This window comes from Rhagoletis pomonella, unplaced genomic scaffold (assembly GCF_013731165.1).
Source record: "Rhagoletis pomonella isolate Grant_MI unplaced genomic scaffold, Rhpom_1.0 Rhpom_scaffold_00002, whole genome shotgun sequence".
Classification (NCBI taxonomy): Eukaryota; Metazoa; Arthropoda; class Insecta; order Diptera; family Tephritidae; genus Rhagoletis; species Rhagoletis pomonella.
This window is the reverse complement of record NW_023458556.1, coordinates 88,835,774-88,849,223: the sequence shown is the minus strand read 5'-3', so window position 1 is coordinate 88,849,223 and position 13,450 is coordinate 88,835,774. Positions and strand designations below refer to the sequence as shown.

At 35.2% G+C, this 13,450-nt stretch overlaps 1 protein-coding gene across 1 annotated transcript in view; it reads right to left on the bottom strand.

Annotated features, from left to right (window-relative positions):
- Positions 1–13,450, bottom strand: part of LOC118755845 (syntaxin-binding protein 5) — a gene marked incomplete at its 5' end in the record, with an annotated part of 814,838 nt that overhangs the window by 378,015 nt on the left and 423,373 nt on the right. The window contains 2 exon segments of the mRNA XM_036490656.1: positions 4,318–4,626; positions 4,679–4,843. Coding sequence (XP_036346549.1) covers positions 4,318–4,626; positions 4,679–4,843 — 474 coding nt within the window.

The following is a 13,450-nucleotide window of genomic DNA, read 5'->3' as shown; positions in this document are numbered from 1 at the left end:
ATATATGCACAGTTTCGGTTGAAAACCGAAATAATGCATATGAAAAACCCGAAATAATGCATACATGCACACTTTCGTTTGAAAACCGAAATAACGCATATGAGAAAAACGAAGTAATGCATACATGCACAGTTTTGGTTCAAAACCGAAATAATGCATATGACAAAAACCGAATTAATGCATACATGCACAGTTTCGACTCAAAACCGAAGTAATGCATATGACAAAAACCGAAATAGTGCATACATGAAAACGAACTTCTTTCTGAGTAGGCGGCCTTCGGCCGCGCTTAGGGATTATAACCCTTACTAAGTAGAATTCTCCTTTCTGTGTTGCCGGAAAAGGGGGCCGGAAGTATTTTTGCGCAGAACTTCTTTCTGCGTAGGCGGCCTTCGGCCGCGCTTAGGGATTATAACCCTTACTAAGTAGAATTCTGCTTTCTGTGTTGCCGGAAAAGAAGGGCGGAAGTATTTTTGCGCAGAACTTCTCTCTGCGTAGGCGGCCTTCGGCCGCGCTTAGGGATTATAACCCTTACTAAGTAGAATTCTCCTTTCTGTGTTGCCGGAAAAGGGGGCCGGAAGTACTTTTGCGCAGAACTTCTTTCTGCGTAAGCGGCCTTCGGCCGCGCTTAGGGATTATAACCCCTACTAAGTAGAATTCTCCTTTCTGTGTTGCCGGAAAAGGAGACCGGAAGTATTTTCGCGCAGAACTTCTTTCTGCGTAGGCGGCCTTCGGCCGCGCTTAGGGATTATATCCCTTACTAAGTAGAATTCTCCTTTCTGTGTTGCCGCAAAAGGGGACCGGAAGTATTTTTGCGCAGAACTTCTTTCTGCGTAGGCGGCCTTCGGCCGCACTTAAGGATTATAACCCTTACTAAGTAGAATTCTCATTTCTGTGTTGCCGGAAAAGGGGGCCGGAAGTACTTTTGCGCAGAACTTCTTTTTGCGTAGGCGGCCTTCGGCCGCGCTTAGGGATTATAACCCTTACTAAGTAGAATTCTCCTTTCTGTATTGCCGGAAAAGAAGGGCGGACGTATTTTTGCGCAGAACTTTTCTCTGCGTAGGCGGCTTTCAGCCGCGCTTAGGGATTAAAACCCTTACTAAGTAGAAGTAAATAATTCATATTAGAAAAAACGAAATTATCCATATGCACACTTTCGTTAGAAAACCGAAATAATGCATATAACAAAAACCGAAATAATGCATGCATGCACAATTTCAGTTCAAAACCGAAATAATGCATATGGCTAAAACCGAAATAAAGCATATGTACATGCACAGTTTCGGATGAAAACCGAAATAATGCATATGTGAAAGACGAAGGTATGCATACATGCACAGTTTCGGTTGAAAACCGAAATAATGCATATGAGAAAATACCGAAATTATGCATATGCATACTTTCGTTTTAAAAGCGAAATAATGCATATGAAAAAAAACGAAGTAATGCATACATGCACAGTTTCGCTTTAAAACCGAAATAATGCATATGGTAAAAACCGAAATAAAGCATACATGCACAGTTTCGGTTGAAACCGAAATAATGTCTAAATGCACAGTTTCCATATGCGCAATTTCGGTGCCCCCTCGCAGAAGGGCCCCGCCAAGGCGCGTCAGGAGGCATCTCTACGAACTGACGGACGAAGTCCAGAGGTTCATAAAACAAACTCGGGACCCAACTGCATACCGACAAGCCCTAAACGGCATTCACAGGGAGTCGGTCTCGAGTTATATACTCGCGACCTGTGAATGGCGTTCTGGGCACACAACCACCGGACGTGGACGGGACAGAACTTTGTATGCCTCGGGTGACCCACACCACAATAGCCCAACTTTGCTCTGGCTATTGCAACACCTGAGTAGAATAAACGAAGATGTGCCCAACCAGTGCCCGGCATGCAGACAGTCGCCACTTGACTCACGGCACCTCTTCGCATGTCCCCAAAACCCCACCCAGCTTACGCCCCTGTCCGAATGGACAGCCCCTGTCGAAGTTGCGCACTTCCTGTACTTCCGTTTAGCTGAACCAGACGACAACGCAGATGGATGAGCCGACCCGAGCGGGGTTTAGTAGCCGCTACAACAAAAATGCATATTTTAATAGCGTTCCCAAACCATTCGCTTTCCAATTGATAATACCACCCTTCGCCTTTTATGCATTTTATAGATAATGCTTCTGAAAGAGGACCCGTGGCGATAGTTTCAGTAGCATCTGCCAGCCTCCTTTTCCTTGTGAAGGTCGACCACTCGTCAATGGGGTTTGTTGTTCTCCCTGTAGTTCGATGGGTTGACGTACTCGGCTTTTCTTCATCAAATGAACTTATACTCGCTAGCCAGTTTTCATGCTTCATTATAAACTTAATAGTACAACGATTGGCGACTCGCTATTTGTCCTTTATTTTGATGTAAACTAAATTAATTTTTTTCTCCAGATCTCTGCATTCTTCTATGTTGTGTATTTTACTCTTTAATTCTCTCATAATCGCCGCAACCAAATCCCTTTTAGTCTGTGAAGCATTATTACAAATTTTTGAGCTATGATATCATCCTACACGGTTAAAAATTTCGGTTTTAATTTTAAACTTTTTGGACTACATATATGACCAAACTAAATTCAGTTTCAAATACAAACCTTCCAAGTTTATAAAAAAGAGGGCACATATGTTGGGTTTAGAACTTAAACAATTCGGTTTAAATGTTAAACCCAAACATTTTCATAATTAAGAATAAAAAAAAAAACAATCTTAAATTTCATGCTCCGTCTGGTTGGGATTGAACCCGGACAGCCTTGGTAGCAACCAATTGTATGAAGCATCTTTGCACACTCAGCTACAGCCACGCATGTAAATGTGCTTTCATATGTTGAGTTTGAATCAACACCACAATTCGCTGTGCAAACATATTCTATTTCGGTTTAGATTTTAAACCAAAGTTTCTATATTTGAAACCTTGAAACTAGAATTAAAACATTTTGGTTTGATTTTTAAACCACGAACTCTTTGGGCTAAAATTTAAACCAGAATATATTAAAAATTGCGTAAAACTTTTATTGACTATAAAAGTTTAAAAAAGGCAGTAGTTCCAGCGCGGTTTAAAAATTAAACCCAAATTTTTGATCGTGTAGAAAATAACGCAATACAGAATACTTTACTCTTTAAAGTTCAAAAACGACTGTTGTTAAACACTGTATTATACATAGGTTTAACAACGCAAATCACTAATCATCAAACGCTTCCCTACTTGTTACACATTTTGCAAATAAAATGATCGAAACATAGAAAGAATTTCCCTGAAGGTATACTATGTAGTTCGTAAACAAAAACCAAAAAGATTCTTCCGGGCACAGAGCGCAGTTCTCCATACTCTCTGCATTATCGAGGAGAAGTTTGCACTTTCTGGAGTCTCCTTTCTTTAGTGACCTTGGGTGATTAGATGATTTAAACCTTAGGTGCCTGACGAGTTTCGTCAAGGATTCAAAATTGTTCAGCAAGGGGGAGTACAACTCTTAGTTGTGGTATCACAACGGGTCTTCAACTCTTGGCCTATGCCAGCAAGCACAGTATCTAACGTTAGAGAAACGCTTTGATTTTACATTAGAATTCTAATGTAGGTACATAGTTCACGAATCGACAACGAGGTTAGAGAACTATATTAGAATTCGATTAGCGAATGATTAGAAAAACACTAGACATTAGAAACCAATTAGAATTCAACGGTAGAATACACTGAGGAAAATAACGCACGGTAAAAATGAAAATTTTAAATTTGAGTATACACTGAGAGGGAAAAATAGTAAAATGAAATAAAAACGTATTTAAGTCAAATGAAAACGTGTTCGAAAGTAGTGTATAATGGAAATATTCAATTGCAAAACCAACGCTTCATTTTAATATGGGCGTATTTGAATTGAATGTTTCCATTATATAATAATTTTGAGCACGTTTTCATTTGGATTAAATACGGTTTTATTTGATTTTACTATTTTTCACCCTTAGTGCATGATTAAATATCTAACCCTTTTCTCAATATCGAGAACTTACTTTTGTAGAAAATACTATAGTCCTCAACAGTTTATCTAATCGTCTTCTAACCGTATACCTTAGAAAAACACATAAGATTCGAATCGCATTCTAATCGTTTTCTAACCTAAATGTCTACCTAATAAAGCTAAAGGTAGTTCGAGTAACCATGATTATGCTTGAATACTCTTTAAGCAAGCATCTTTTCATTTTCAGTATGATATTATTTAAAAAATTATTATTTGCGGTCCCTAGTTTATGTAATTGATATTAAAAAACAATGTTGGAAACTCAATTACCTTATCCGATTCGCTTGACTCAGTTTTTTGAACTTGATGTGGTATAAAATCGCATTCTGGGCTTGTACCATAGATGTCATCAAAATTTTCATACAGAATTGGTATCTCCAAAGTCAAAACCCCAGACGTTGATTCGACCTTGCGAAATTTAAACAGCATAACTTGTCCAACACAACCAGCAACACATAATCGGCGCGATTCAGAGCAAAGATATATATGTTGAATTGCAAGTGGATTTTCGATTCCACCGTCAGGATGTGAATTTTTCGGTTTTTCAAACACTTTTGCCGTTTTCAATTTATATAATATCTAAAAGCATTTTATTAAATAATATAATGTTAGTAACAGTGATCATACATACTTGCAGAGTTCCTGCACCAGAGTCCCAAAACTTTAAAGTGCCATCTTGATGACCAGTGATTATGATTTCCGAATAACTACACGATGCAGGAAACCACTCTCCGCCGTTTATCGGCCATTCTCGCTCAGAAAAGCCAGTTTTCTTAGTAGTCGTTGTGCGACCAACCTATGAAAATCGACGTTTGTATTATCATTTAATAACATACTCGTATTCTTAATTGGCCACTAGGCTTCCAAGTAGATATCGCTCATTTACTAAAATACTGTGACATCTTAAAAAACGATATTTTACAGGAGACGCGTTTAATGTTTTAAATTTTCTCCCAAAATGTATTTTATATTTTACGTGGAAAGTACACAAGATCTTAGGACGAAGATTTTACACAATAAGAAGCATGATATAACGATTAGTTTTGCAACATTTACTCAAAAATCTAGATTTTGTGTTATGAGTCTTTTGGTAAATAAGCGATATTTAGATGCATAAGTACATCGGCGTAGCCAGAATGAAATTTTGGGGGGGGGGATCGACCCTATTAAGCTGGCATTTCAGGGTACTATTTTATATATATATAAGGAAAATTTGAAAGTTAGGGGGGAGGGCTCGAGCACCCCCCCTTCCCCTACCTGGCTACGCCCATGCATAAGTACATACGCAGTTTATCCAACTTTATAGACAAAAAATTTCCCCTGAAGTTTTCTTTTTAATTACACAACTCTAACAGCCGTAACTTCAGTTACTAATTGAAAAAACTCTCTCAGAGTCGTTATGGTTCATTTAATTAATATTAAAGTTAACTTAACGAACTATTTTGACTTTTTTTCAATAAATTTCGCTTTCGCTCACGCTGCTCCAACAGTAGCAATGGCCGAGTGAGAAGACCACTGACGTGTCATTCGAGAGATACGAGGATCAAATCCTCTGCAGAGGGCTTTTTAAATTTTAAATTTAATTTTTCTTTAATTTGTCTTTCAAAAAACAGAAAAGACCTTTCAAGATAGTTGCCTGAATTGACTTTTGTATTTCGAAAGACTGTGATGAGTTGAAAGGCAGATGCCAGAATTGGCCTGTTAGCGGTATTGTTTGTCTTTTAACAATAAGTTTCTGAAAATTAAATTAAATGGAAAAAAATGTTTCTTTTAAAATACTAAAAACTAAAACAAAACTAAAGTGAAAAGGAAAAAGATATTAAAATAACTGAATAAGTTAAAAAATAAAAGAATTTAAATAAAATATTTAGCTTTTTAAAGCAATAAAATCGATATATTAAAAGAAAATTAAATTAAAAAAATAATAATTTAAATGAAAGAATCTAAAAATTCTAAAGTTTCTAAAAATTAGATTAAATAAAATAATGTATAACTTTTCTTTTTAAAACATTAAAGTACAAAAATTAAAAAATACTATTAAATTAGAACAAGTATGTACAATAAAAAATAAATCAAGTATTTGAACAATTTTAGTCTTAAAACGTTTATTTAGGCAAAAAGTACAGAAATTACTAATTTTTACATTGTCTTTCGAAAAAATCATAATTGTTTTTTTTAATAACTTTGGGAAGTTTTCAAATAGAATGTTCATATTAGAGGCAATGGAAGTTGGCAACAAATATAAATTAAAATAAGTAAAAAAGTCTAACTTCGAGCGGAGCCGAACATTAAATACCCGGCGCAGGTTTTCACCCTCATTGCGGGAGTCGTGTCGAATCGTATCGGAAATTTCACGCCATTGCGTAAAATTTCCACTCGACTAGTGTAATAAAACGGAAAAACTTGGCAGCACTGTATAGTTTTCAACGATTTTCATAGTTACTTATTTCAGAACGACAGTAGACAATGCCAATGTTGTCGAGTCGTACAATTTAGCCTATTTTGCGACTTACGCAATGAGGCTGAATAAATATAGTTTTTCACCTTTCTGAAAACTACCATTACATGGTAAGCAGAGTGGTTTTACCCCTATTTCTAACAATTTCGATAGTAAGTATGTTTAGTTAGACTTAATGAGATAAACTTATATAGTCACGCCCATTTTCCGAAATTCTATAATAATGTTACTTATTTTCAAGGAATTGTTGTAAGTATAAATTTTGAGTAAATTAGCGTCCTTAAATTTCGAAATATCGAATTTCAGGCATTTCTGAAATTTACCATTATATGAAAAGTGGGCGTCATTTTAGTCCGATTTCAATAATTTGCAACGGTTTGCTTTTGTGTGGCAAGCGCAATAATCATACCAAGTTTGGTATATGTGATCATAAGTCGCCCATTTTCCAAAATTTTATCATAAATGTATTTTTTGCTAAAAAGTTATTGTAAACATAAATTTTGAATAAATTAACTTCCGTATTTACTGATTTATCGAAGATTTCGTATTTCTTTAAGTTGCCGTTATATGGGATGTGGGGGCGTGTTTATTGTCTGATTTTAAAACACACCAAGGCCAACAACTGTGCCAAGTTTGGGAGAAATTGGCGGAGCGGTTACCAAGATATACACTTGTAATAATAAGTGGGCGTGGCTACGCCCATTTTCCAAAAATTTATAATATTCTTATTTTTCGTCTAAAAGTTATTGTAAATATCAATTTTGAGTGAATAAGGTTAAGTAGTTACTAAAACATCGCAGTTTTCGTATTTCTTAAAACTATCGTTATATGGGACGTAGGCGTGGTTATTGTCCGATTTTGCCCATTTTCAATACCATCCGTCCTACGCCAAAAATAAGTACACGTACCAAGTTTCGTTAAGATATCTTAATTTTTACTCGAGTTATCGTGTGCACAGACGGACGCATAGACAGTCACCGCTTAATCGATTTATTCTTTCATTCTGATCATTTATGTATACATTTGTCTATATCTGTCTCGATTCGTCTGGGTTTTTACAAACAGCCGTTATGTGAATAAAGTTATAATACCTTTGTGCACAAGTGCGCTCGGGTATAAAAAGATAAACAAGTTTCTAAAAATTAAATGAAATTAAAAGAAATTGTTTTAACAAGTTCTAAAAATTAAATTAAATGAAAAGAATGTGCTCTGCTCACTCGACCATTGCCACTGTTGATGAGGCAGCACGTGCAAAATCATATAAACTGAAAGAAATAATGAGTGATGCCACAAAACAAGGGGCTGCAACTGAGGCCACACTTGTGTTTTAATTTTTCATTAACTAATGAGTTCTTATATTTCAACTCTGAGAGGAGACATTAATTAACAGATAACGATCATTAGTTAAGTATCCGTTAGAGATAATTTAATTAATGTTTCTGAGCGAAGCTGTAAAACTCATTAATTTAGACCTACATTTATATCTGGCTAAGGGGTGTCACTTCAGAAATATTCTCCATAACTTTCTATTCTGTTATGTTGAGTACGTGGGTTGTTGTTGGTAGTACGTTTACCTCTGGGCCCGGGTCATTAATTCTAATGTTAAGTGTCTTTATAAGCAGACGTTGGTGTAAAAGTTCAAAGAAACTCCATTTGGCGGAGATTTGGTAGAGAGCTTTTACTTGCTTATTACTTAGCTGGAAAGATATTTATGCTTACGGCGTACAGTGGGGCAAAAAAGTTTGCTGTGGACAAATCAATTTTCAGAGCCCAAATAAGAACCGATTTCATGTTTCTTTTTTTAACTAAGAGATAATTAAGGTTCACGTCGATCTATCCGTGGCGATTTTTTAAAAAAGCTCCAGTTTTTTTTATTCATTTATGTTGAAAAATTAAAGAAAAAAAATTTTACGTTTGAATTCTTCCAATTTTTTGGAAAATACTTGAAATTAATTTCAAATGCCTGCAATTATTTAAAAAAATATTCGTAAACATTTTTCCATAGGATGCATTTAATTATGAATAATTTTTCAAATAATTGCAGACAGTTGAAACTAATTTCAAGTATTTTCCAAAAAACGTGGAGGCATTCAAACGTAAAAAGTTTTTTTCTTCAATTTTTCAACATAAATAAATAAAAAACTAGAGCTTTTTAAAAAAATCGCCACGGATAGATCGAGGCGAAATTTAATTATCTTTATAACTTCAAATCGGTTCATATTTGGGCTCTCAAAATTGATTTGTCCACAGCAACCTTTTTTGCACCCACTGTGCGGCCTACTATGGGCTAAATCACATTTTTTTTGGTTAAAACCTAATGTAACGAGAAGGAATAGAGATAGCGCAATAATTTTTCTTGTGAATAAAGTTCAAGTTATGCCGATTAAAGGAAAACTAAAGCGAACGTCAGCACGCTTTACTTTAAGGGCTGAAATGAGGCGCGAAATTGACTATTACTACGGTTATACGCACAGAATAATCGACTTAATTGAAAGCGCATTGACACCGTACACATTTCGCTCTGGTGTTTATACTTACGGCTTTATATCGGCATCAAAGTAACCGTCTTCAAAAGCAAACAAAATTAGATGTTTTCATTTGACATTTTATAAGTTAACATAATGGAAAGTGATAAAAATCTAGTTTTATTCGGCATTATAAAATCGTGGCAAAGAAAACGAACGATTATTATTAATCAGCTTTTAAATACTGATGCGATTATTTGGAATTTGAGCGGAACAGCTGATCTCCAATTCGCTTTGACTGAGAGCGGTGTTTATACACTCTTTCTAACTGTCTGGAGAAATAAACCACCGATTTGAAATGGAGTGTGAGCCAAAACACTTCGCTCTTTCAAAGCGACTTATGCATGCGTATAAACGTAGTATATGTTCAATAAATTGATGAGTTTTCGCTTTTCTTTTTGCTGTATCTCACGAGGCAAATCACGATATCGATACAATATTTTTTTTTAATTGTAGTAAATTTAATGAAGATTAAGGAAAAGCTTATTACGATACCATCAACCTCAAGTTAGGGGTTGAAATAAGGGGTGAGTGACTAAAACCCAGAAAATTCCCTAAAAACATTGTAATAATGCAACGCCAGAACCCAAGGAGTTGTATTTATAGGGTATAAGTGTCCTGGTCGATTGGTTCGGGATTATGGCAGCCCTAGTGTACCGTCAAAAAATAATTTCAAAATAGGAAAACATTTAGTTATATCCGCAAACATCATAGAATAGCGGTGGGCAATCGAGGCTCTTTGCTTAGCAAAGTGCGGCTCTTTTTACTTTCTCTTTGCTTAGAACATTTTGGACTTTTTACTTTTTAAAATACATATTTCTTTGCTCGACATTCTTTTCCATTGTGTTGTTTTTTTATTTTATTCTTTTTATATACACATACGCAAATTGAGATCAGAATAATAACCGCAATTTGAGAATGAAAATTAGCTTTCTGACTTAATGCGCTTTACCGATATGATGGAACATTTGCAAAACTTGAATTTTTCTGTACAAGGAGAGAATGAAAATCTGTTTGATTTGTCGCAATTTATTTTAAGTTTTGAAGCTAAACTACGTCTTTTTATTTATGATCTCAAAAAAAGAATATTTCATCATTTACCATGGCTAGAAAAAATATTGCACATGATTTAAAAGCAGATTTTGAAAAGATTTCCCGATTTGAAATTATTTAAATGTACGTTTACATACTTCATAAACCCTTTTTTATGTAACATAATTGAGGATGAATTTACAATACTCCTTTTTAAGAAAAGCGAAGAAGAGTTGGAGTTTTTGGAATTAAAAGAAGATAAGGCGCTGGAAATGCAACATAAAGCTTTGCTATTGCTTGATTCCGGCAAGCAGATTTGAAATATCCGCTGTTGAAAACAGCTGCGGTACATTTTCAATTTTTGGTATAATTTATTTTGAATTGTGAAAATCTGAAAACAGATTCGTAATCAGCAACCCCAGAAACCCCCTATAAACGAGTTTCAACCCTTGAAAATGCTTAAAACGTTAAGTATCAACGTTTTAATTGTAGTATTTTTTTTTTAATTTGATTGCCATATTGGATCCGCCATTTTGAATTTTGAAAAACTGACTTCAGATTCCTAATTAGCAAGCCCAGAAACCCCCTGATAACAAGTTCCAACCCATGACAACGCGTAAATCGTTCAGTATCAACGGTTCAATTTTATTAGTATCTCTTCGAGAGCATATTTTCGGCCATTAGGCCCATCCTAACTACCCAAGACAGGTATGTAATTAAGGGAATGTTCCCCAATAATACCAGAGTACCCTGCAGGGAAACCGCGGACTAAAGAATCAAATTTCCAGTTCCGTACTAGGTCTTTATCAACAAAAAGGAACTAGTCCGATAGGAACTAGATCCCCACCAGTCAAAAGTCGGCGAAAGGTGGTACTTTTAAATAACTAATTTTTTTTCAGCTTTTTTCACTAGAAATCTATATCTAAAGTGACGAATTTAGAACTGGTTCGGAACTATAGAAAAAGAAATGCAGAACGAACTAGATCTTATTTGTCGAATTTAGAACTAGTTCGGAACTATCGAATAAGGGATGCAGCGGGGGGCTTGTTTACTTTACATAGATATGTGTTCGGCGGCTTTTTCGTTCAAATACGTTTCTATTCTGCACTTCGCAGATTCTTTTTCTTAGCTTGGTAATACAAAACCAAAATTTGTGTTAACATTTCAACATCTTGGGACCGTCTGGAATCTAACAGCGAGCACCTCTGCAAACTCAGCTACAGCTAAAGGTATGTAAACGCACATTTCTTACAATCATTCAAACAAATTTAATTTCAAATTCAAAACACATTTCTTCCAAAATATCTTAAAATCGCACACACGGAAGAACCAAAAAGATTGAAAAATCATGACACTTTTTTCTTTCGTCTGTCGATTTTAGAACTGGTTCGGAACTATAGAATTTAGTACTAGTTCGGAACTATCGAAAAGGGGATGCAGTGGGGGGCAATTGACACTTCCTAGGACATCGCCATGTTAAATTCGCCAGTTGCTTGCATGCAAAAGAGATTTATCGCGAACCAGTACTGGGTCTAGATCTACTAGAAGCGCACCAGTTCAGAACTAGAGATTTGCCCCACAGGGTAATTATATGCAAAAACCACATTTTTAACTGAATTTAAAAAATGTCAAGAAAATAAAAAAATTGGGAACATAAGCGTTTTTATAAAAAACCGACCAGCGCGACCTCTAAAAAACTTTTTTTTTTTCAAAATAAAAAAAACACGTTTCTCTTTTTTTATCACAAGTAACAATAATTTCAGGTAGCGTTTATGAATTTCCAAAAAAAAATTTTTTGAACCCCTCTAATAAATATATGTGATATTGTGAATCTAAAAATATATATGTGGATGTGACCCACCACACATATGTACATATGTACATTAGGGTGGTACAAAAACAGTAAAGTCGGAATTGTAATGCTCTCACCCCTAGGATTGTTCCATATCGAAAAAAAGTGTTTATACCCCTATTTTTTTTATTTTGAAATCAAAAAATATTTAGAGGTCGCTCAAAGCGTCCAAAGTTTTCCATGTATTTTTATATGGGGAACAAACAACTTTTCGTAGAAATGGTATAGAATTCTTGAAAATCAATATTTTTCGATCGGAAAACTCTGGTTCTCTTTAAGAGACTTTCAATAAAAATACGGGGTGTACATAGCTCAGTGGTTAACGCTTCTGACTTTGCACATCGATTACGCAGGTAGAATCCCTGCTGAATCTAGAAAAAAGAAGTCTGATGAGGAGATGTGGTGATCTCCGAAATAGCTGCTATAACTTCTACCGCTTAGACTTGGTTGCTTTCTCAATTTTTCCTAATAAACAATCGTGGTACAAAGCTCAATAAAAATATCAAAAATAAAATGATAACAAGTAAGAAAGTCTAAGTTCGAGCGGAGCCGAACATTAAATACCCTACGCAAGTATTAAATATATGCTTTTTCACCTTTCCGAAAGCTACCGCTAGATGGTTTGATTGAAGTTTCAAGCATTTCTGAAATTTACCGTTATATGAGAAGCGCAGGTAATTTTAGTCCGATTTCAATAATTTTCAACGTTTTGCTAATATGTGGCAAGCACAATAACCACACCGAGTGTGGTACAAATTGGTAGAACGGTTACCGATATACATATATGTGATCATAAGTGGGCGGTGCCACGCCCATTTTCCAAAATTTTACCATAAACGTATTTCTTGGTAAAGAATTGTTGCAACCCTGTAGGGAAAACACGAACTAGTGAACCAGATTTCTAGTTCAGTACTAGTTCTTTTTTGCCAAAAAACGAACCAGTCCGATAGTAACTAGTTCCGCTCCAGTCCAAAAGCAGTGAAATGTGGTACTTTCACTAAACTATTCTATTTCCAATTTTAAAAGCAGGAAAGGTAATCATTATGAGTAAAATAATTTAAATCAGCATTTAATCATTATTTTATGAATTACACAGGTTTACAAAAAAAAAAGCTTATGCATATTAAACCAAACCTATATATCCCTATGTTATTCGACATCCTGAATGCGAATCCGAGGTCAATTAGCCTCCATCACGTCAGGTTCGTGGTCATTTGAAGGTCAAGTAGGGAAAAATTCATTGAATAAACCTGAAAATTCAATAAAATTCATCTGAATTTGACCTTGGGATGACCTTGGCATGACCTCCAGATGACCTTGAGGAATCAAGTACTCGGTTTCAGTGACAACAAAAACAATTTATTTTTTTTTTTAATTTTTATTGAATAAATTTTATGTCCTATTTGACCTTCAAATGACCTCGAAGCTGACATTATGGAGGTTAACGGACCTCGGATTCGGGTTCAGCGAATGTAAAACCTTATGTATATAAATTTTCAGGTTTATTCAATAAATTTTTCTCTACTTGACCTTCAA